At 41.3% G+C, this 21,161-nt stretch overlaps 2 protein-coding genes across 2 annotated transcripts; one reads left to right on the top strand and one right to left on the bottom strand.

Moving 5' to 3' along the window:
• Positions 1-3,576: 3,576 nt before the first annotated feature.
• On the bottom strand, positions 3,577-10,471 carry LOC121625352 (5'(3')-deoxyribonucleotidase, mitochondrial-like). The gene is made up of 5 exons (XM_041963434.1): positions 9,705-10,471; positions 8,278-8,378; positions 6,518-6,578; positions 6,291-6,405; positions 3,577-5,045 (listed from the first exon to the last, which is right to left on the bottom strand). Exons 1-5 carry the CDS (start codon positions 9,978-9,980, stop codon positions 4,906-4,908), a joined length of 693 nt encoding a protein of 230 aa, XP_041819368.1. The 5' UTR covers positions 9,981-10,471; the 3' UTR covers positions 3,577-4,905.
• Positions 10,472-11,756: 1,285 nt separating this feature from the next.
• On the top strand, positions 11,757-20,733 carry cops3 (COP9 signalosome subunit 3). The gene is made up of 12 exons (XM_041962562.1): positions 11,757-11,915; positions 12,856-12,985; positions 14,514-14,626; positions 15,003-15,052; positions 16,232-16,324; positions 16,613-16,792; positions 16,985-17,125; positions 18,039-18,212; positions 19,037-19,123; positions 19,216-19,329; positions 19,458-19,538; positions 20,062-20,733. Exons 1-12 carry the CDS (start codon positions 11,861-11,863, stop codon positions 20,113-20,115), a joined length of 1,272 nt encoding a protein of 423 aa, XP_041818496.1. The 5' UTR covers positions 11,757-11,860; the 3' UTR covers positions 20,116-20,733.
• The last annotated feature ends 428 nt before the right edge of the window (positions 20,734-21,161 follow it).

Below are 21,161 nucleotides of genomic sequence, written 5' to 3'. Positions count from 1 at the left end.
GAAGACAATGAATGGATGGATGGATGGACAGGAATGCTAATGCTGGACAATTCTGCAAAAGTACAAATTCTTTCCAGCAGCTTCCTGGGGGGGAACACCATATATCCTAGATTGGCACTGAACGTTTCCATTAGCTACATTTGCTAAATGCCGGCGAACACAGCACTGACGGCAGAAAACATGCATTCAAATTTGGCCCGACGGTTCAGTGTCTGACGCTGTCAGCAAGGGGCTCCCGGTTTGAGTGGAGCTGGCACGCATCCACAGTCAGACTGGAAACATTCGGACAGTCATCAGATGTTTATTCACTGGCTTAATATCTGAGCCCAACACATAAGTTAGTAAGCTGGGAAAACTTGGCCGAAGACATAATTATGCCAGACAGATTTTTAACTTCATTACTACATCAATCTGTTTCACAGACATTCGCAACATGTTAATATGACGAATGGTAAATGTCAGCCATTCATTTTTATAGGTTTGGCTTAGTCCAACGTATGATAAGAAACACAAAAACAGTGATTTGAGATCAGCTACATCCATCAGTCCAGCCTTTGCTAGATAATGGTAACACACCATGTAGCTCACAGGGTGAAAATACAAAATGAAACTTCCTCTATTTATATTTGTCCTGTGGTGGACTATTCAGGAATCATTCAGAGGGTCTTCCTGCCCTTTACCAATGCCCGTCATCCCCCTGCAAAGGCTTACACTGACAATACATGAATGCCATGCTGTAAAGGTTTTGCTCCATTCAGCACGACTCTAAAATTACACCCAAGAGACGGAGCTCAACTGAGCAGCGAAGCAGACCTCAGGTTCGCGCCGAGGTGAAGATCTGAGTGTCATTTTAACGGCCAAAGGAGCGAACGGAAGACCTGAAAGGACCCAAGATCCAGTGCTGTGTGTCTAGCTTCTCTCTACGCATGCTGTCCTGTTGACAAAGCATAATGAAGACTGATAGCACACTAATGGCTCCGCAGCTGCACCATCTGCTGTGCACCACTGACACGCCGAGCCACGAGATGATGTTATGGTTCATTCAAGGACTCTGACGTGGTGCAAAAGAGACAGTGTCACGTTAATGGATTTGAAACTTTTAGAATTCTTTGAATCCATTAATTCTGCATTGTGGCTTCACATTTTCCTGCCACACACGCGGTCGCTGCTGTCAAATATGATTAGCAGCACGACAAGCACCGGACATTCATTGACAACTGCAAACTGACACACATGCAGCGTTTTTGCAACGGCTGGCTGGCTTTTTGCCGTCATGCAGCTTCATTTTAACAACAACATGGCTGTCAGTTGGGTGGTCACATGGAACGGGCAGCGCCTCCGTCAAGTTCCTCCACAGACGCTTCCGGCTCTTGTGAGAGACAGCTGACCTAGTTGACCAGTTAGAGGCGGTAAGCAACGGCTTGACTCTGAGAGTGGCCCGGGTCACAAACAGGGTGTGGATGGAGGGTTTCAGGCCAGAGGAAGAAAAGATGAGGGAGCTGCAGGGATGCATGTCAAATATTCTTTCTATAAAATAAAATTATTCATGTATCCTGACAGCAACCTTGGCCCTGCTTCTTCCAGCGTGCAGCTCACGCTTTCCTCTTCGGGTTCGCCCCTCCAGTCCGGCGTGAAGTGAAAACTCTGCAGTGGTGTGAATGTGTATGTGTGTTAGCCCCACGATGGACAGGTGAGAACAAAGCCTGTGAAACTCAGGTGGCATCAGTTAACCTCCTACAAAGATAGAGCCCGTATGTATCATGCTGCTTATGGGGAGCTCCACTGCTTTACACATCAAAGCCTGTTGTGTCTCCAGAGGGAGCAGCACCAAATCTGATCTGCCTCGAGTGATGTCACTTGAGTCGGTGTCGATCCCAACTTATACACATAATCATTTCTAATGCTCCTGAATTTGAGGGGGCTCTCGAGGTGTCTTCAGCTGGTTTAGAGAAGCATGTGAGGGATTGTGGATGACTGATATGGAGACACCTTATGACCCTAGTTATGTGAAGCACTTGACATTGCGTCACTTACTCCCTGTTGTTGTTGTTGTTCTCTGATGTAGTCTTCCTCCTCCAGTTTTTTTTTAATTCAAGCCAATTTCCTATTATTTGAGCTGAATTTGAATAAATGAATGCATGAAGTCTTTATTTCGAACATGTAACCAACAAAATAGTAATTTTACTTGACCGAGAAATCTTCATATATCATAAAAGTATCAGATTGTTTATTCCTGTTGGAGATATTAAACAAAATAAACTTGAATAAATTAAATCATACATATGCATTTTCTGAACAACATATCTCTCTCTTTTTTTTTTTTTAAGAATGAACCTTTGGGCAGATGTATTTTAAATCCTTGTCTCTTGATTGGCCGTTCCTCTCCAGGCATGCATGTGATCAATTATATGATGATGTTCTGAAAGGTCACTCCTACACTTGCCATCAAAAAAAGAGGCTGGCTGATAAATGTGTCTCATTTTTTATTCCCAGTAAAGATTCTTTTGTCGCTCCTAAATGGGCCCTGAACAGCATTCTTCGGTGTAATTCGTAGAAGTCTGATAGATGTGGGCCCACGTTTTCATCCCCCACTGGAGAACTGGAGTGGGTTTTATTAGGAATGAGCGTCGTCGGCAGTTCATACAGAAACCAACACCAAAATGCAAGGATTTCCGGGTATAAGGAGGCAGATGTTGATATTTGATACAGCAGTTTCTCATGCGTCAAGGCTATAATAAAATGGACTGAGGGCAAACTGCAGTCGAGACTAATGTTCATATTCGGCTGTTTCTGAGTTACTGATATGATCAGCGGAGAGAGGAAATTACAACACAGAGTACAGAGAGGCAAGAACATCATGTTGGTTTAACAGGCCCATACTGGCAGAACGTCGTGCCGCGAGGGATGACACGTGTCCAAACTTCTGTAAAAAGCTATTGGTGAGTGCATGTGACCTTTGGCAGCGTGGGCCGAAATGAACATGACATTAAAAACTAAACAAACAAGGAAAATGAAGTGCACCTATAATTGCACAAAAAGAGAGCCATTAAAATTTGCTTGGCCATCCTGTTATTCCTTTCTTTGAGCGCGTTTTAAGCCAGGTGGAATAAAACAAAGCATTTCAACAACCTGTGGACAGAAATGAACGTGTCTGAATATGCACATCAGACTGGGCACAGTAACACGGCACTCAGCGCTAAGTACACTTGTCATAACACATGTTCAGCATCCAACGCTTCCTTTTCCAAAAACACATTAGCAGCAGCGGGCAAATTTGTGACTGACCTTCCAGAAATAGCTGGATCCAAATGGACTTACAGTGTGTCTCTGACCGTGAAGCGAACCAGTGCAGATTCAGACAGGAAGATGTTTTCTGAGATGTTCGCTTGCTTAAAAACGCCGCAGACAGAAGATGGTGATGAAGAGTCCCGCAGCTCTTGGATGAAGCAGCCAAACGCTGTACCGTGACTCAATGAAATGTATGTGGATATACTGTATCAAGACTTTTCAGTCAAAATGTTTTTTTTTAAATCACACCATGACCTGCTAAAATAAATCCAGACAGACTGCGCTGTGTCGTAGAGGCACTCTGCCTGTTTTTTAATCTGGTGCAATGGGTTTATGTGAACATGCTTAAAGGAGAAAATATAAGTAAAACAAAGTCATGACTATTTGTCACAGTTTGTTTTATCAGAAATGATGCGGACATAATCCCACATGGCATGAGCACTATCTAACAAGTGTGGTGAAGAGTTGGTTTTAAAACACATGCAAGTGCTGTGTATTGGTTTTAGACATATTGACAATGTTACTTTCTCATTTCAGTGTGCCTACAATGGGCAAACTGCATGATATTTTGTCAGAAATTAATAAAATATGCAGTTAAAAACTCTTTGTCTTGTAAAAACAAGAAGCATCTGACAACATAAATCATCTTCTGTTCTGAGGTTTAGTTCATTCTTACATCTAGAAATCAGTCTGACATCCATCTTTTAAACAATCTTCACATCTTTTAATATTTTAAACATTTTCAGCACACACTTTTCAGTGACTGTTTCTCTAATATATTCAACATGGTTTTGGCAACATGCATTTATATGTGTGCAGTTCGTATGGAAGTTTTTTTTTCCCCATCGGTGTGTGAGCAGAGATGCATAGATCATTGAAAAACAGGAGAGAGGAAATAAGTGAAACAAAAAAAAGCACCAACATCACCATATCGATTCTTTAAAAACACTAAGAGATATCTCTGTGCATGTGATTCTGTGACCGAGACACAACGCAGTCCTCTCGCAGAAAGAGGACATCACCTCGCATAACAGCGAGTCCGGGCCACCTTCCTGTGTTCACGTATTGCACATACTCGACAGTACCTACGACCCGTGGAGCATATGTTTTGTGGAGTTTCGTGTGTAGTGGAGTGCCCTGTTTTTGTGAGTGATTCCAGTCCACTGACTCATTAGTGCATCTCAGAACTGTCAACTACTGATGAGCCTTTTGTGAAGAAAACCTCAGATGAACTCCTCCAGCGGCTCAAAAAATAAAATGTCCACAATAAGAACCCAAAAAACAGACACAGATCAGTCAACGGCGAGTTCACTCTGTCACAGTTGTTTCAGTGAAATTGGTGGAGAGCTGGTCGTCAAACCCCACCTCACCCTCAGTCTTAGAGTGCCCCCTTGTGGCCAAACAAGTGAATGTCCTCAGCTCAAAAGTGTCTCCTTTGTGAAAAACATCCGGCGTGTACATTAATGTTCATGTGGCTGATCATCACTCCCATCTAAATATTCAACCTTCCTTCTTTTCAGAAATGCATTCTGCCATTGGCTCTGCAAGACAAGCCATCCCTCGGAGCCTCAACGCCCACCGGCGCGGTGGGGATGTTGGGCCCCGAGGGCGAGACCCTCACTGCCGCTTGCTGTCCAGGATGGCCCTCCAGTCGTCCGACCAGGACAGGAGCCGTCTCTGGGAGGGGCTGGCGGACAGATGCTTGTTGTGGCAGGCGGTGAACAGGATGTGCTCCCACGTCGGTTTGGGCTCCACGCCTGATGAGGAGGCACGTTGGACACAAATATTATGTAAGGAACAACCACTCACATTTCACTGTGTAGAGGGTACAAACAGCCCAGCAGGCCGGACTAATAGTGCATACACTGATTACAGCTGTTCTAAAAGGTGAAAATGAGACACTGCAGAAAATGTATACAAATAATTACACCCACAAGACGTTACACAAACAGGATTATGCAATCCTTTCATTTTTTTCCCTTCCTTCCTTCTTTCCTTCCTTTTAATCTTTGAAACACGCTGTCATGCAGGCAGAATGCTGATCACATTAAAGCTAATTACGAAACATATTTGCATTTTGATTATGTTATCTAATGACTTTTTTGTTAGTCGGTGATGATTATAAACAGCATGGCTTTTCAGTTATCAGATGTCAGTCAGCAAAAATACATCAACTGCAGTTTTTATCATCAGAGAACTTGCAATATTGTGCTTCCGTTGGCTAAACCCATCCCATGGATCAGCGATTGTCCAATCATAGCTTAGCATCTGTAACTAGGCATGGCAGGGTTCGTCAGGTTGTGGATTTCTTCGCAGGCTAAAGCACATTACTTTGGGCTGTTGGAAGATCGCTACTCGGCATTCAAAGCCATTAAAGCAGAGGGTTGCCTCATTTTTTTTAAGCATTTATAAAACCAAAGACATGGAGAAAAGTGTAAGAAATGCTTTGTCTGTTTGCAGCTTGCAAGTCACGCTAACTTGCTTACTACCTACAGTAGTGACCAAGTGTTACTTCCAAGGCCATTGAACGCATCATTAACTAACTGTGGGAGTTACAGGTTAAATTAAAACTGCCATCCACACACAATGCTATCTCTGTATTTCCATGTCTTCTGCATAGATCATCAGCTAGTGAGGATGCTGACGTGTTGCCTGTGACACGTAGCTTTAGTCTCAGTCTTTTAGCTCAATATCATGTACAGTGTGTCGGCACCAAGTGCGTGCTTTAGTTAATTAGACTTCTGAGCAGTAAATCTGCCACTGTTATTGTCTCCATATGTGACGTGCGAGAGGGGTGGGGCTTAGCTGACGGTCAGCTCTTGATCTGAGAGCTGCATTGTCATCAATATCAATACGAAAATAATTCTGAATAGGATTACAACACAGAATGTCCATTTGTTATGTAATTAAGGAAATTAAAATGTTAATTAGCAGGCACTTTTGTTACTGTGACGAGATCAAGGCTGCACGTGCACACGCATGGATGCGGACGCAGTCCTCACCTAAAATGTCGGGCTTGTCGTCTATGAGGATGTCTCCGGTGATTAATGTCTTGTCTCTGGTCAGGATGACCTGCTCCAGAAAGTCATGGCCAAAATGCTTCTCCACCCAGGCATACTGGACAAACAAACACACACACATGCAGCAGATGAGATCTAATTAGACAAAGGGAACGGTAATAATCTGAAACGGGAACAGTATAGATGCTGTTGATGGGCAGAGTGCTCACCTTCTCATGCGGGCAGTGTTTGTAATGCTTTATAGGGCTGGTGCAAATAAAGACATCTGTGCTGTGGGGAGAAAGGGAAAAACAGGGCCGGAGTGGAAAGATTAAAAACATACAACCATTTCTATACTCCAGCTGCTTATACCTGACAGACACATTGGCTCTTAGTAACTGGAATGAGCAATTAGAGCGGAGACAGGCAGTGGCACTTCCCTGGTAAAACAACAAAGAGGTAAGAAACAAAAGTGAACAATACCAGATCACACCATATGGCAGATTTCCCTGATAAGAAAACAGGTTGATTCAGGTGCTGGCAGTGAAAGAGAGCCATTCACTTCCACCAGGAGAGGAAACGTAAACACACGGTTTCATAACTCCAGCGGCTATTTTTAGACGCTATTCCAGTGTGTCGCCTGCTTCTGCCGGAAATGGCAATCACAGCCTCCTTCACGTTGATTCAGATTACACCTGAATGTCTCACTACGGGATGCTGTCGGCAAAGCACAAAGAGCGGAGTGCATCACAAGCACGTGGCCGGTTCTACAGGGAATCACAGCCATAACTAGCGTGTGACAGATATACATTAACGCTGAGAGTCAAGTGAAAGCTCTGGACTGTGTTTCTCACTATTACAGTTGTCGGGCAGAAGGAGCCTCTGAAACAGCGACATGGCAGGACACACAGCTTCTCCATCGTTGTGTATCTGACATAGCAACACAATAACCGGTGAGCATTGTCAACAATTCCATATTGGTGCGTCCCAAGTCTGAAAGTGCCTCATCATGTGTATATAAAAACAAATATGATTACATGTTAGTGTTTTTTTGCAGCTGTAGCAAGGAACAGCACACAGCGGTGACCTGCCAATATCCAACATTTCATATACGCCCAAACTAACAGTCAAACCATAGATGATCACAGCAAACCTGGTGCCTTGCTGCATGATTTCGTGTTCCCTGCAAATTATAAGCCTAATAACATGACACCTTTTCCACCCATCAGTCTGCATCTCCATTTACTGTCACACCCTGAAACTGCATGTAGTGATCATAGAGCCTAACCTGCACCAACCCTGAGCAATATTCACTAAACATCCATCAGTATGCAGTTAGAGTGTGAGCTTGTGTCTAACCTTAAAACAGCATTTCTTCCTCAGCATTTCTTCTCCACCACCTCATTAAAACACAGGCAAGGCATGCAAACTGCATCTTCTTTTCCACCTGTTACTTCTGCACTCTGTGCATTTTAAGGCACGTGATCAACTCATCGTGTTGTTGTCCTCATAAGCTCTCGGTCATTCCGCTTTGTTTTCTGCTCCCCGTGTGTGCACACGTTTCACAGAAACCTGTCTATATCACATTTTACTATTACACCAGCAGCAGCCAAATCAGGTTTTATATTAGAGGAGTATGCCTGCGTCAAATGATTTTCATTATTGATTCATCTGCTGATTACTTTCACAATTAAATTGAATAACTGTTGAGTGTATAAAATGTGACAAAGTCAAATTGCTTCTGCTGTCCAACCAACAGTCCACACCCCAAAGACTCTTCACTCACTGTCATAAATGATAAAGAAAAGCAGTACGTCCTTACAGGTGAGACGCTAGAACCAGCAAATGTTTGACATTTTTGGTTGAAAAATGAGCAAAACGATCAATCGATTATGAAAACAGTCATTTAATTTTCTTTCACTCGACTCATGGATTAATCCGCTAACTGTTGCAGCTCTACAGATGAGTGAACTGCATCCTCGAGACCTACTTATCCATCTTGGTCATCTCCTTAACAGCCTCCACTCCTCCTGGCAGCGGCTCCAGTTCCATGAAAAAGTCCTTGGACTCCCAGATACTCATGGCTTTTTCCTGGAGTAAATACAATAAAAGCCAAACAAAAACACTCACACACAGCTTCCTATCAGTGGACATTGATAAGGTGTATGTACGTGTGTGCGTATCCATGTGAGCATGCATGTGCTCCGAAGGAGAAGTGTCCAAAAGGCAACTTTTTCAAGGTCAGGTAGACATTCGGTTGTCCAGAGGCATGAAAAGCTGATATACAACAAAGCATGAACCCAGGAAAACTATCTCCTCATGCTTAGCTCACATTTAACATTGTACCTCATTCCTCTGACCTGCTTTACAATTTTGTGACATATTTTATTTGCATGATATAACATAAATGAGCTATTAAATCAAATTGGATAAAACATTAAAAGCTATTTTAGATAGCTTTTAATGTCTTATGAAAATGGGGCGAAGAAGCAGATTTTTGCATTGTCACAAAAGGATTGGCTTGGGTTTAACATGCCACTGTAGTGTGAGGGATTATGTTATAGGCTCAATCTTGCTACACTTGCTTGTGTAGTATAAGTAGACATGCATACACCAGTAACGTTCCAGTACTAATAAAAGCCCTTAAATAGTCTCTTTTAATGCAGTATTCTGCCTTATCGCTACTCCAAAGACTTTGAGAAAATAAGTTCTTCCAGAGAAAAACTAGAAATATTATTGTGACACTGACACACTTGGCTGTGAAAACAACCCTTGTGGGTCTTAAAGTGCTGGAAATAAAAGAGCCTCTGTTGGGCTATCTTTAAGTACAAGCCTGTGACTAACTGAGGAACACATGATGACGAACCAGCATCAGGATCAACCTGCAAAACCCTGTCAGTCCAGGGCAGAACAGGCAAGATACTGTAGATGAGGCCGGGGGCTAAAAAAAAAAAAAAAAAAAAGGGAAGGGGGGGTGGCAATAGATCTCTATTAGCCAACTAAAAATAAACATGTTTACTGGTTTAGTGTGGCTGTAGTTTATTTACTGTATCTGATCAGAGAATGTGGTCATTGGGACCTCCATACTTTCCTCTGCAGTTTGATCGTTTAAGATATTGGATGAGATTGTGTTTGAACTAGACAGCACTCTTCAAATTTGACATTTTGAGGGGTGCATTGCTTTATTTCAGTGGACCACAGGCAAAACAAGGTTGTCGACTGCTGATTAATATACAGCCTATTTAATAGTGTTTCTGAGGGAGCAGCAGTACTTCCTGTTAATATCAGGACTTCAACTTCAACTGCAAAACTCCTACTTGTTATCATTCTGACAGGATATAGTTATATTCTTGTGAATGACATTCTGCTAAAATAACTATTTTACTGAACATTTTTCTGCACAATCAGGTCACTTACACACAGGTCACTCCTCAGCCGCCCATACTGCGTCGACACCCAAAACCCCCTCCTGTCATCCAGGCTGATGTAGGGCTCGTCCGGGTACCTGGTGCGGTACTTCTTCAAGAACCCGCCCTCGAAGTCCGCCAGGACCCCGTCCATGTCAACCAGAACCCGCAGTCTCTTACCCGAGGTAGAGGAGGACGACATGTTTGCGCAAATCCTCTTAAACGGATCACGGAGCGAAGTTGTTCCTCTTCCGAGTATGCGTGTGGAACCGGACAGCAGCAACATTGTTGGTTCCTGGCTGGGTGGCTGCTGCAGGGGCTGTCACTGTCGCTAACCCTCTTCAAACGACGGCTGGAAACTCTGGATAAAGTCCACATGGGAGTCGAAAAGTTTCAAAAATACTGCGGCCCTTAACCCGCCTCGTTGCAGCACTTAGCAGTGGATGTGTTGTAACGTGTATTTTTGTGAGGTTTTGTTTCACTGTTAGCTTAACTTTATCATTCTGGGCGCCCCTCCGCTTGTCAGCTGCAGTTGAGCTAACGGTCGGTAGCCAACTTTAGCTGACAGGCTAGCTAGGCACAGCTGCGGGCAGGTCAAATGTGACATGCCTTTGACCACAGTGTACTGGCATCTGTTTGCATCGTTTGTCCTTGTGCATTACCCACAGCTTTTCTCAAACCCTCAGCATCTGTAACGGCGGCTGCTGGGGCAACCTGAACTACAAGTGGTACATATGTGACACCGCAGCAGCAAGGGGAGAAAGCTCAATAGCGAGAACAAACTGTACCACCAGCCTGCTCGCGGCAGAGATGTTGTAGGTGAACGAGATGGCCCACTCCACCGGTGTTGTCAACGTATGAGAGCCATGCACATAATAATCATGTCATAATTAGCAGTTTTACAATATTGCACATTTGTAAAAACATTTAAGCACCATTACTATTTACAATATAACAAATGCACTATTATTATTAGTAGTAGTAGCATTTATATTATGCATTTAAGGAATAATACTTAAATAATTCTGAATTGATATATATATATATATATATATAATGTCTGTATTTTGTCAGTCAATGTAACTTTCTGCATACAACACTGAATCAGCTGTACACAAAATGTATGTCATTTAAAAATGTTCCAAAATAAATGTTTCATTTTCTCTATTTGAGTTGTGATTTTTGTGATGATTGTTGTCATCCTCAGTGATTGCAAATTATTTTTGCCACAAATCACACTGTTGGGAGCAAGGCGTAGTGGTACAGTAATGAAACTAAAATATATCAGAGTAAGTATTATCAAAGATAATGGAATTTAAATCAAGTGTATGGTGAAGGTGATGAACCAGCGCAAAACAGGCGTCTCTATTGAAGGAAAAGACATTAAGTGTTTAACGGTATCATTTTGTTAACAGTGGACCAAAAACACACAGTCTTATCAGTCTTAAGCCACCAATGAATAATTGTGCTGTTAATGTTCCCTTTCTACTTAATTCAATCTAGCTATCAGGACATCTCTTTATTAATATATTCGATTTTCTCAACAGTTTCATATAAACTGAAGTAATTCCAAAACTATAAGGGCAGCACAGTGGCTTGGAAATTGGCATTGTTGCCTAAGGTGTGTACTCCTCCAAAGAGCAAGGTCCTGATGACATGACAAGAGGTTTGGAGAATAGATGGATGGATTGATGCCAAAACTGAAATTTACACAGTTCCTCAGTTCAGCTCACATTGGCTGCTTAAAACTCAGTTAGACAGGAGCTCTTACATCTTATAACATCTTTGTTGAGAACCGGTAAATTGTACGTCAGTTCCTGTATTTCTGTTCTCTTAAAGGGAGTACTGGCACTGCAGTATGAAATAAACAGCTGTAGTCCCTTTAGTGATAAGACAAGCACAACAACTTACAATTTTTGATAAAAATACAATTGTAGAAATTATGACAATTATATTACTAACACTTTCCACAAATTGGTTGTCTGGCCCTTTAAGAATCCAATGGTCAAATCGTAAACTCGTTGCAGTCTGCTCTGTTCTTATGATCTCGCGATACCTTCACCTCAGTGGCGGCTGTGTGGCCCCCTGTCTCAGTCCGGACGGAGTTGTTTCTGACGTTTGAATGAAAAACAGTGCAAATTACCTCCACTCTGGACCCAGGAAATAATGGCTTCAGCCTTGGAGCAGTTTGTGAACAATGTGCGGCAGCTCTCCGCTCAAGGTAGGGTTGCTAAACTCATTCGAGTGGGAAGTATTAGCTAGTTAGCTAGCATATGCTATCCAGTGCCTTGCCGATAGCTAAGCAGCCAAACTGGTCAGAGCCCTCTTTTTGCTTTATCATGTAAACACACCGCAAAAATGACTTTCTCTGGCTGCGAGAGTCCTGTAAAGTATCACCACGAGATGCATTAGTACACAGGGACGCCAAGGATAACCGTGAACAAGTTGGCTTACCAAAGAAATTGTCTAAATCATACTTTTTGTTTTTGATCTAGAAAATTATTTCAGGGGATTGCCTCCCGGTAGTCCCGCCCTAGCCCCACATGATTGGCTGGCGATCTGAATTAACGAATATCATTGGTTCAAAGTCGGCTGTCAATCCCCCGTGCATTACCTCTGTTGCAAGGCCTTGACAGGACACTTGACCGGCCGATTTATATTGAAATACTCAGCCACTGCACGATGATTATAAACAGTTTTGTAAGTCATTTCGTTTTCTCCTTTTGTAAAGAATAGCCTCTTGGCAGTCATAGACAACTAAATGAAATTGTATTATTAATTTGACTACTTAAACAATGAAGAAAATGCCTCAACATACTTGGAAAAAGTACTGCCCCCTTCTCCTTTGTAGATTTGACTAATTTAATCTCACCATTAACAATGATTGTGACAGGGGCCAATGTTATCATAACATTTTAGTTACATTTAACAGTTTTGTAACCAGTGCAGTTAACATCTTTGTGCATGTGTCCCTCTTGTGTGCACAGCTTCTAATAAGAAATTTGAAAGTCGAAATTTGACATTAAATCCTAGTGTAAAAACCTGATTTAATTATAAAACAATGAACCCTGAAAGCAGTGAGTTCCGAAGATTTGAAGGGAATGCAAGAAGGTCCAAAGTGGTTTACCTTTTCTCTCTTCTCTTGCCCTCCAACCCCCCAGGCCAGATGACTCAGCTGTGTGAGTTGATCAACAAGAGTGGGGAGCTGCTGGCCAAAAATCTGTCCCACCTGGACACGGTGCTGGGGGCCTTGGACATCCAGGAGCACTCCCTGGGCGTGCTGGCTGTGCTGTAAGTAGCCTGCATCCTAATTCTTTCCAGGTTTGCCACCTTCAGTGTTGTTAGCACCAGCCAAGAGCACCTCAGTCATAGTGACGTCTGCTGCTGTTTTTCTGACTTTGCTTTTGTGTTTAGTTCTGTACAGTCTTGTGTTCCTCTACTCTCCCTCTTTCATTATGCCACCACCTCCCTCTCCATTTTTTCCGAACTAGGCCAAGAGATTCTGTTATTGTTGTGTCTGCTGAATGTCACGTTGTACTTTTTGTGATGAATAGGATAGAGGTGGTGGTGCCTTTGAGATAGATAGTTAACAAGGAGGGAATGGTGCACTGCACACAGCTTTGGTGCTAGCTCAGATTTAGGTGAAAAATGTGAGTTGCCAAGTTGGTAATAACAAAACACATAAATGATCCAGCATTTGCATGTCATGTAAAGGGAGCCTTATGTTGCTTATCTGGAGCATAGCAAATGGGATGTAGTCACAAAACAGCTGAAGGTTACCTACAGTATTTTGTGTACAGCTGATAATGTAGACATGAACTAACATTGTACAACCCCGATTCCCAAAAAGTTGGGAAGCTGTGTAAAACATTTGATATATATACTCGATTGAAAACAGTACAAAGACAATATGTTTAATGTTTTACCTCATCAACTTATTTGATTTTTGTCAAAATTTACTGATTGATTTGATGCCGGCAACATGTTTGAAACAAGTTGGGACAGGAGCAACAAAAGACTGGAAATGTTGTGGAACGCTCCAAAAACACCTGTTTGGAACGTTCCACAAGTAAACAGGTTGATTGGTAACAGGTGATAGTATCATGATTGGGTATGAAAGGAGCATCCTGGAAAGGTTCAGTCGTTCACAAGCGAGGATGGAGCAATGTACACCACTTTGGGAACACATGATTGTATCAAAGATATTACAACATGGTCCCGGGAAGACTTTGTTGAACTTTTTTCAGTAAGCACAGTTTGTTTGTAATAGATAACATCCTGTTTTTTTGTGATGTCAAGAGTCCTTGTCAACTTGTGTGTGGCACTGTGCAGTGTCAACAGCACCCCAAGGGGTTGGGTTTGTAGCAAAGAAAGTGTTTTTTTATTCTTGTAATTTAGTGAATCAAGAAATGCTCATACTGCACTGAATATTAAAGAGATAAAAATGCAGTTGAGCTTGATTGCACTTTATTACAAAACCCATAAGTGGGAAAAATGCAAAATTAAGTAGTTTTTGTCCTTTAAGAAAACATAAAATGGTATGAATTCATGTCTGCATTACAAACCTCGAAGGTGTAAGTCAAAAAATGTTCCTTGGATGTCATTTGACATGTTTTTTTCATATGGAAAAACTAGATATTCCTCTGCATATGGGCATCACCTAAAAACTAAACTAATTAATTTTGCATTTTTCACTTTCACTTTTTTCACTTTGTCCCACATGATAAAGTGTTGTCATGTCCAGTTAAGCATGAGGGCCGTATAAGGTCTCAGCGCTTCACTGAAAGGTTTTTGCTAACCTCCTTCTCTTTTGTTCCAGATTTGTGAAGTTCTCCATGCCAAACATCCCTGACTTTGAGACGCTCTTCTCCCAAGTACAGCTCTTCATCAGTACCTGCAATGGGGAGCACATTAGATATGCAACAGACACTTGTAAGTCCACACTAACCAAACCTCTCACCCCTAGATGTTTTTGAAGCATATTTATATCCTGCTGTTTGTTCATAGGTTTCCAGTTAAATAAGAGCAGATTTGTTCACTGATTAGTGTTCTGTTACTCATTGTGTTGAGAGCTTGTACTCTGCTAAAATATGCACTGTTGCCAGTTAAACTATGCCACATGTTATCTAACTTATACCCAGTCTTTCTTACTCAGTTTTGAAAACTGAAGAAAAAAAATGAAAAAATGACAACTTTGTGTGTTTTGTACATGATGGCAGTTTATGCAAAGCATAAAGCAGTGCTTTACCACGAAAAGAGTCAATCATCAATTTCAAACACATTCCTTCCGTTCTGTTTCCTCTCACAGTTGCTGGTCTCTGCCACCAGTTGACAAACGCCCTTGTAGAGCGGAAACAGGTAAATCTGTTGATTCTGACTTAGGTGGGAGGGAAATGCCACACTACACATCACCACAGAGCTTTAATTTAATCTTTTTTTTAAACTCTTCATGAATCAGTGGCCGTAGATGTTTGATGTTCAACTGGAGGTATTTTTAAAAACACAGGTATAGTGTATAAAGTGTAAAAAAAAAATGCTAGATAAAAATCCAAGAGGAGAAATGCTGCATTTTTTGTGGCTATCCCTTCATAGATTGTACAAGTTACAGTGCTGTTTATGCTTGTTTGTTTTCATTCACGACGCACAGCTGCAGTAGTCTGCAGTGCTGTGGTTGCTAATTAAGACTGAATAGTTTTAAATATCAGATGAGAATACACAATGCAAATGAGGTTTATTGCTTCTTAGGTTGTTTAGCTCTTTACCCTTTATTCAGCCTTTGCTTTGCGAGACATACACCTCCAGCTTCCATCAAAGATTACCTGTACAACTGATCATCGTGTGAATATTGTGCAATCATTGACAGAGAGCTGTTTAACTGATGTAGAATACCAGCTCCAAAAGCAATAAGGCCGTAGTCTTTATAATGTTAACTCATAAGCCGGTTTTCATTTACTGTATCTGTGTGTTGACCTGTGCTCATGTTGATATACACAAATATATTCACACACACACACACATTCAAATTCTGAACAGCACTTGACAAAGTGCAGCCCACCATGCTACATCAGCTCCTCCAAACTTTAGCAGTAGGATCATATGACTCTTGTCTATGTTGTCTAATAGAGATAACAGGGAAAAAATTCTTGCCTCCTTTTAAAGAGTGTTAGTGTTGGTTTTCTGTGTGTTTTGTGATGTCAAGAGTCCTTGTCAACTTGTGTGTGGCACTGTGCAGTGTCTTGACAGTGTAGCTTGTGAGTGGGCCAAGCTGTCATAATGTTGTATGCACCCTTGGTGATAGTGAAATTAGTTCATTTTAATCTCATTTTTCATCACTGTCCGACAAGAATGAGTCATCCTATTGCTTTTACTTCACTTCAGGAGTTTCAGCATTGAAGAGTAGCATGTTTTCCTTTTTCCTTCTTGATCTAAATATTTTAAAGCATTTTCAAGTGCTCTAAGGGCCTGGGCCATTTTCCCTGTGTTTGGATGTCTCAAGAAAGCAACTGTATAACAGAACATTTTTTCCTTCTCCGACAGCCATTGAGGGGTGTTGTCGTCCTAAAACAGGCAATAGACAAAATGCAGATGAACACAAACCAACTTACCTCAGTTCATGCAGACCTGTGTCAGGTGAGTCACTTGCCCTGGTACATCATCACCACAGCTGTAAACCTGAATTTTGAGACTAAGTGTGATCTATTTAATCGTATTATTTGTAATCACCATCAAAGTTATCCCAGTATATTAGTTGCCTCGTCGTCTTTCACCTGAATGCATACTTGTTGAATATGTCTTTTAAGGGATTGTGTTAAATAATTCAAACGCAGGCTTAGTCCCAGCACAGCTCCTTTCCAGTGTGACTGTCCAGTGAAACCCTGTTAGTCATACTCACTACAAAGTGTACCTGTCTTCTTGCAGCTGTGCTTGTTAGCAAAGTGCTTCAAGCCTGCCCTGCCCTTCTTGGAGTTGGACATGATGGACATCTGTAAGGAGAACGGAGCTTACGACGCAAAGCACTTTTTATGTTACTACTACTATGGTGGCATGATCTACACGGGCCTCAAAAACTTCGAAAGAGCACTGTATTTTTATGAACAGGTACTCTCCTGTGCTTTATGGGCACTCACATAAATGTACTGACATGTATGCATGTAATGGCGCAGCATACTTTCTTTGAAAATTTGTCTCTCATGTAACAATGAATTCTTCAGAATTGAAATGTACAATAATCTGTCACTTCATCTCTGGTTTATATGCAGATGACCATGTATTTCTCATTTTCTCTTGCAGGCAATAACCACTCCAGCCATGGCGGTGAGCCACATCATGTTGGAAGCCTATAAGAAATACATCCTGGTGTCACTCATTCTCCATGGCAAGGTGCAGCCGCTGCCCAAATACACCTCACAAATAGTAGGGAGGTTCATCAAGGTAAGGACAAATAGCATTACTCTTTGGGTACAGCTATTTCATTTACATGTACAGACATTTAAGTAACCTGATTCTCAGCTGATGCAAGTAAGCTCATTATAACTAGAATATAATAATTGGTAGACCATCAGCACTAAATAATAGGTCCACTTCCAAGGCCATATATTAGAAGTTTGTTACTGCTCTTTTGCATCTGGCTGTGGGATTTTTAATACTGAAATCTTTATACAAGAAAAATTCAAAAAAAGTTTTGATGAGTACCTTGTTTACAGGCAGGACGAACTGTAACAGGATAGCAACAGTATATAGCAGTAAAGTAGTACCTATGTTGTTAATTAGGCAACCCTAATTGACAACCCTAGTTAATATATAAATATACATAACTCCATCTATGAGGATGTCCACAAAGATTAGTGTCATGCCAGATGGTGTAACTTTTTAACAATAATGTTGACTTGAAAATCTAGACCCCAGTCGCCCACAAGGTTCTGCCATCACGAATAGCTAATTGCTGTTTATCTATCATGTAATCAAACAAGACAGGAGCTGTTTGTTTCATAATCAATGAACCTGCCAAATCTGTTGTAGTTATTCAGTCATTGTTGTTGCAGAGTCCAAAGTACTTAGTTAACTAGCTGTAAACAACCTAGTATGGCAGCTCCTAGCTTCTCCACTTTGCACTTGTAAGCAGAACTGTTGTTCAAGAGAAATGAATGACTGCAGAAACGTGCCATTGACCATGAGAAGCTCACACTTTTTTACTGTAAGCTACCACAGAAACCTCAGGGGCTTAGCAATCACATTGCTTGCAGTGTGAAGGCATTGTAAAAAAAAAAAAAAAAAAGATCCAGTCATCCAGTTGATTTCGTTCTCTGTCGTTTCTGCTCTTTTTCTCTCTTGCTGCGGCCCACAGCCCCTGAGCAACGCATACCACGAGTTGGCTCAGGTTTACACCACCAACAACCCGGCCGAGCTGCGCAGCCTGGTCAACAAACACAGTGAAACCTTCACACGAGACAACAACACAGGCCTGGTCAAACAGTGCCTCTCCTCCCTCTACAAGAAGAACATCCAGAGGTTAACAAAGGTGGGTTTCTATATTAATGTCAGACACAATGAAATTATGAGTGACATTTCTCCGATCATGTGCTGTATAACTGGGGTTTAGACTTGGGTTAAAGATAAAAGTTCAGTATATGGCATGCATACAGTACATGGGAGGGCCGTGGCTATGTATTAATAAGCAAAATTCAGTATCTTGGCTGGAATGTGTCTCAGTCCCCCTCCACAACAATGGTGCTGCATGTCATTAGAAGTGACAGAAATCAAAATGACAGGAAACATCCGAGAAAATGGCTGAGTGAAGACAGATTCAGACAACTGATAGCCAGCTGTTATTCGTGCTCGGAAACTGAGAAACTCAGAAATGAAATGAAGATCCTGCTGTCTTCAGCTGCAGCTGGTTGACATTGTTGTCACTTTAATGTCCACGTCGTGAAATTAAAGGAGACGTATTTGACCATTGTAAGATGATTTAGCTTTGATTTGTTTTTGTTTTTTAAAGGCTTTGCTGCCGTTAGCTGTAATATCCTGAGCCATTCTGACTGAAAGGAATAATAATGCCTCGACCTGTTTGCTCATCATATTCACATACATTTTTTTATCGATTTTATGTGTTAAAATATTCCTTCCTGTAAGTATTCCCTGAAATAGATTAATGTAGCCATATATCAATATATACTTTTATAAGATTTTTGGTCTTATTGATCACGATATAATTGCGATCAAGTCAAACATAAATTGGCTGTACAGAAACTGCACAATAAACAAGGTGCTTACACTCATAGCTTGAGCAAATCTTTTAGCCTAACCTCTTTTCTTATCAGTTTCTGTTTTATCCGCCTCCCGCAGACCTTCCTGACACTGTCTTTGCAAGACATGGCGAGTCGAGTGCAACTGTCAGGCCCCCAGGAAGCAGAGAAATACGTCTTACACATGGTGAGTTGGTCCAGAAAGAAATATATATATACATACATAAAATAAATTTTCTGTTTAATTTCCATCATGCTCCTCCTCGTGCTTCTGTGCAGATTGAAGATGGTGAGATCTATGCTAGCATTAACCAAAAGGATGGCATGGTCTGCTTCCACGACAACCCTGAAAAATACAACAACCCAGCAATGCTCCACAAAATTGATCAAGAGGTGAAGATGTCCAGCTCTACTTACAGTATTATCTTGCTTTGCAGAGTCATAATAAAGCATGAAGCCTGATTGTATGTTTGGTGGTTAATGACTTTTAATGTGAAGCTACATTGTTTGTCTCCTTTCAGATGTTGAAATGTATAGAGCTGGATGAGAAACTAAAGTCAATGGATCAAGAAATCACAGTAAACCCACAATTTGTGCAGAAGGTGAGACATTTAACAGCGTAAAATCCAAAAATATATTTCTTTTTTTTTCTGTAATTTGTATGACATGTTGCATAATGCATGGTGTGCTACATGTTTACATTTGAATGTCATGGTATGTACCTTGTGTCTCAGTGCAGGATGTACATTAATTTATTAATCAGAGGCTTTGTATATGTATAATATTAACATGGTACAGTACATTAGAAGTATGTACCAAGTGTTGGAATAACCGAAAAAACATAACCACAGTTGTACATGCCCTTATAGATGGCCACTGCACATACATAATAATCAAAACTAGAAGAAGTCAGTGGTTGTCTTTTGGGGGTTGTTCCAAGAAGCAGGTTTATGGAGTGGGCAATTTTTCTGAGCAAACCTGGAAGTGGCCCTTGGTTAGCTTTAAGAGACAACAAGTCATTGTCGGCCATTGTTAATTGCAGTGCAGTAGGAACCTGTTTTTAAACAAGTTCTTTGGTATATCATCTAACAGGTAACATTCTCAACATGTGACACTTTTTTTCAGAGTATGGGATCGCAGGAGGACGATGTTGGTAGCAAAACATCAAGTTACTCCTGAGGGGCCTTGGACAGGGAGAGAACGCTGCAGCCACCCAACACGTTCTTCCCAGGATGAGTTGGATTTTTTTAAAGAGGAAAACAAACAAACATTCTATTGCATAAGGACATTGGTCAAGGAAAATCTAATTGTGTGGAATGATGATAAATTTGGTTATTCTTTCTTCACAGTGTCTTAAGGACAGCAAAAGATCCTTACAGAAAAGGAAAAAAGATTACAGTTTTGTCAGTGTTTTATTTATCAATGTTCAGGTTGGAGCGCCACTGCTACATTAACAGAAACCACAATAATAAAAACTGGACTTATTTGTTCCAAACATATGTGTGAATAATCTCACTGTTTGTTTTGGTTCTGCTGCATGATGGCCGTAACAAGAGGGCATTACATATGAGAAACATCTATGGCTGACGAGGAATAAATCTGATATATTCTACATTTGTAAAGACTGCAATGATCGTTTACCCTCTCACTCCCTATGGTTAGAATGTAGATATCATCAATAGCAAACCTGTACGAATCTGTATCTGGACATGCCCTTGACCAAACTCGGCACAGCGGAGAATCTGGTGCACTGTTTTGTTTTTTTGTTTTTTGTTTTTTCTTCCCCCCCCCCTCACCCCCTCTATTTTTTTTTTTTTTTTTTTTTTTAGGCCGGATCCACTAGAGGTCGCTAGAGCATTGTATAGAAAACCGACGGCTTGTTATTACAGGAGGTGAAGTCAACAGATGAAACTAAAGTGTCATGTCATTTGGGAGCTTGAGCTTTGCGATTGTGGATCTGTTAATAATAAATTGTTTAAGAATATAGCTCTGGGTTTCATGCCTTTGTTAAAAGATTCTCATCCCTGTGGTATGAGGTGGATTTGGATTTCCATCCACTCTTGATTGTCACTTTGTAACATACTTGTCTAATAACAATGAAGCTGATTTGTGTCTTAGCCAATGAACGTCCTCACACAGGCGGATGTGGGTTGCAGGAAAATTACACCAATCACGATGCAGGAACCAGTCCATAGGGGCGAGACTTAACCGGGAAAAGAAAATAG

The sequence above is a fragment of the Chelmon rostratus genome, chromosome 21, assembly GCF_017976325.1.
Source record: "Chelmon rostratus isolate fCheRos1 chromosome 21, fCheRos1.pri, whole genome shotgun sequence".
Taxonomy (NCBI): Eukaryota; Metazoa; Chordata; class Actinopteri; order Chaetodontiformes; family Chaetodontidae; genus Chelmon; species Chelmon rostratus.
Note: the sequence above shows the minus strand (reverse complement) of the source record. Positions and strands in the feature narration are given on the sequence as shown.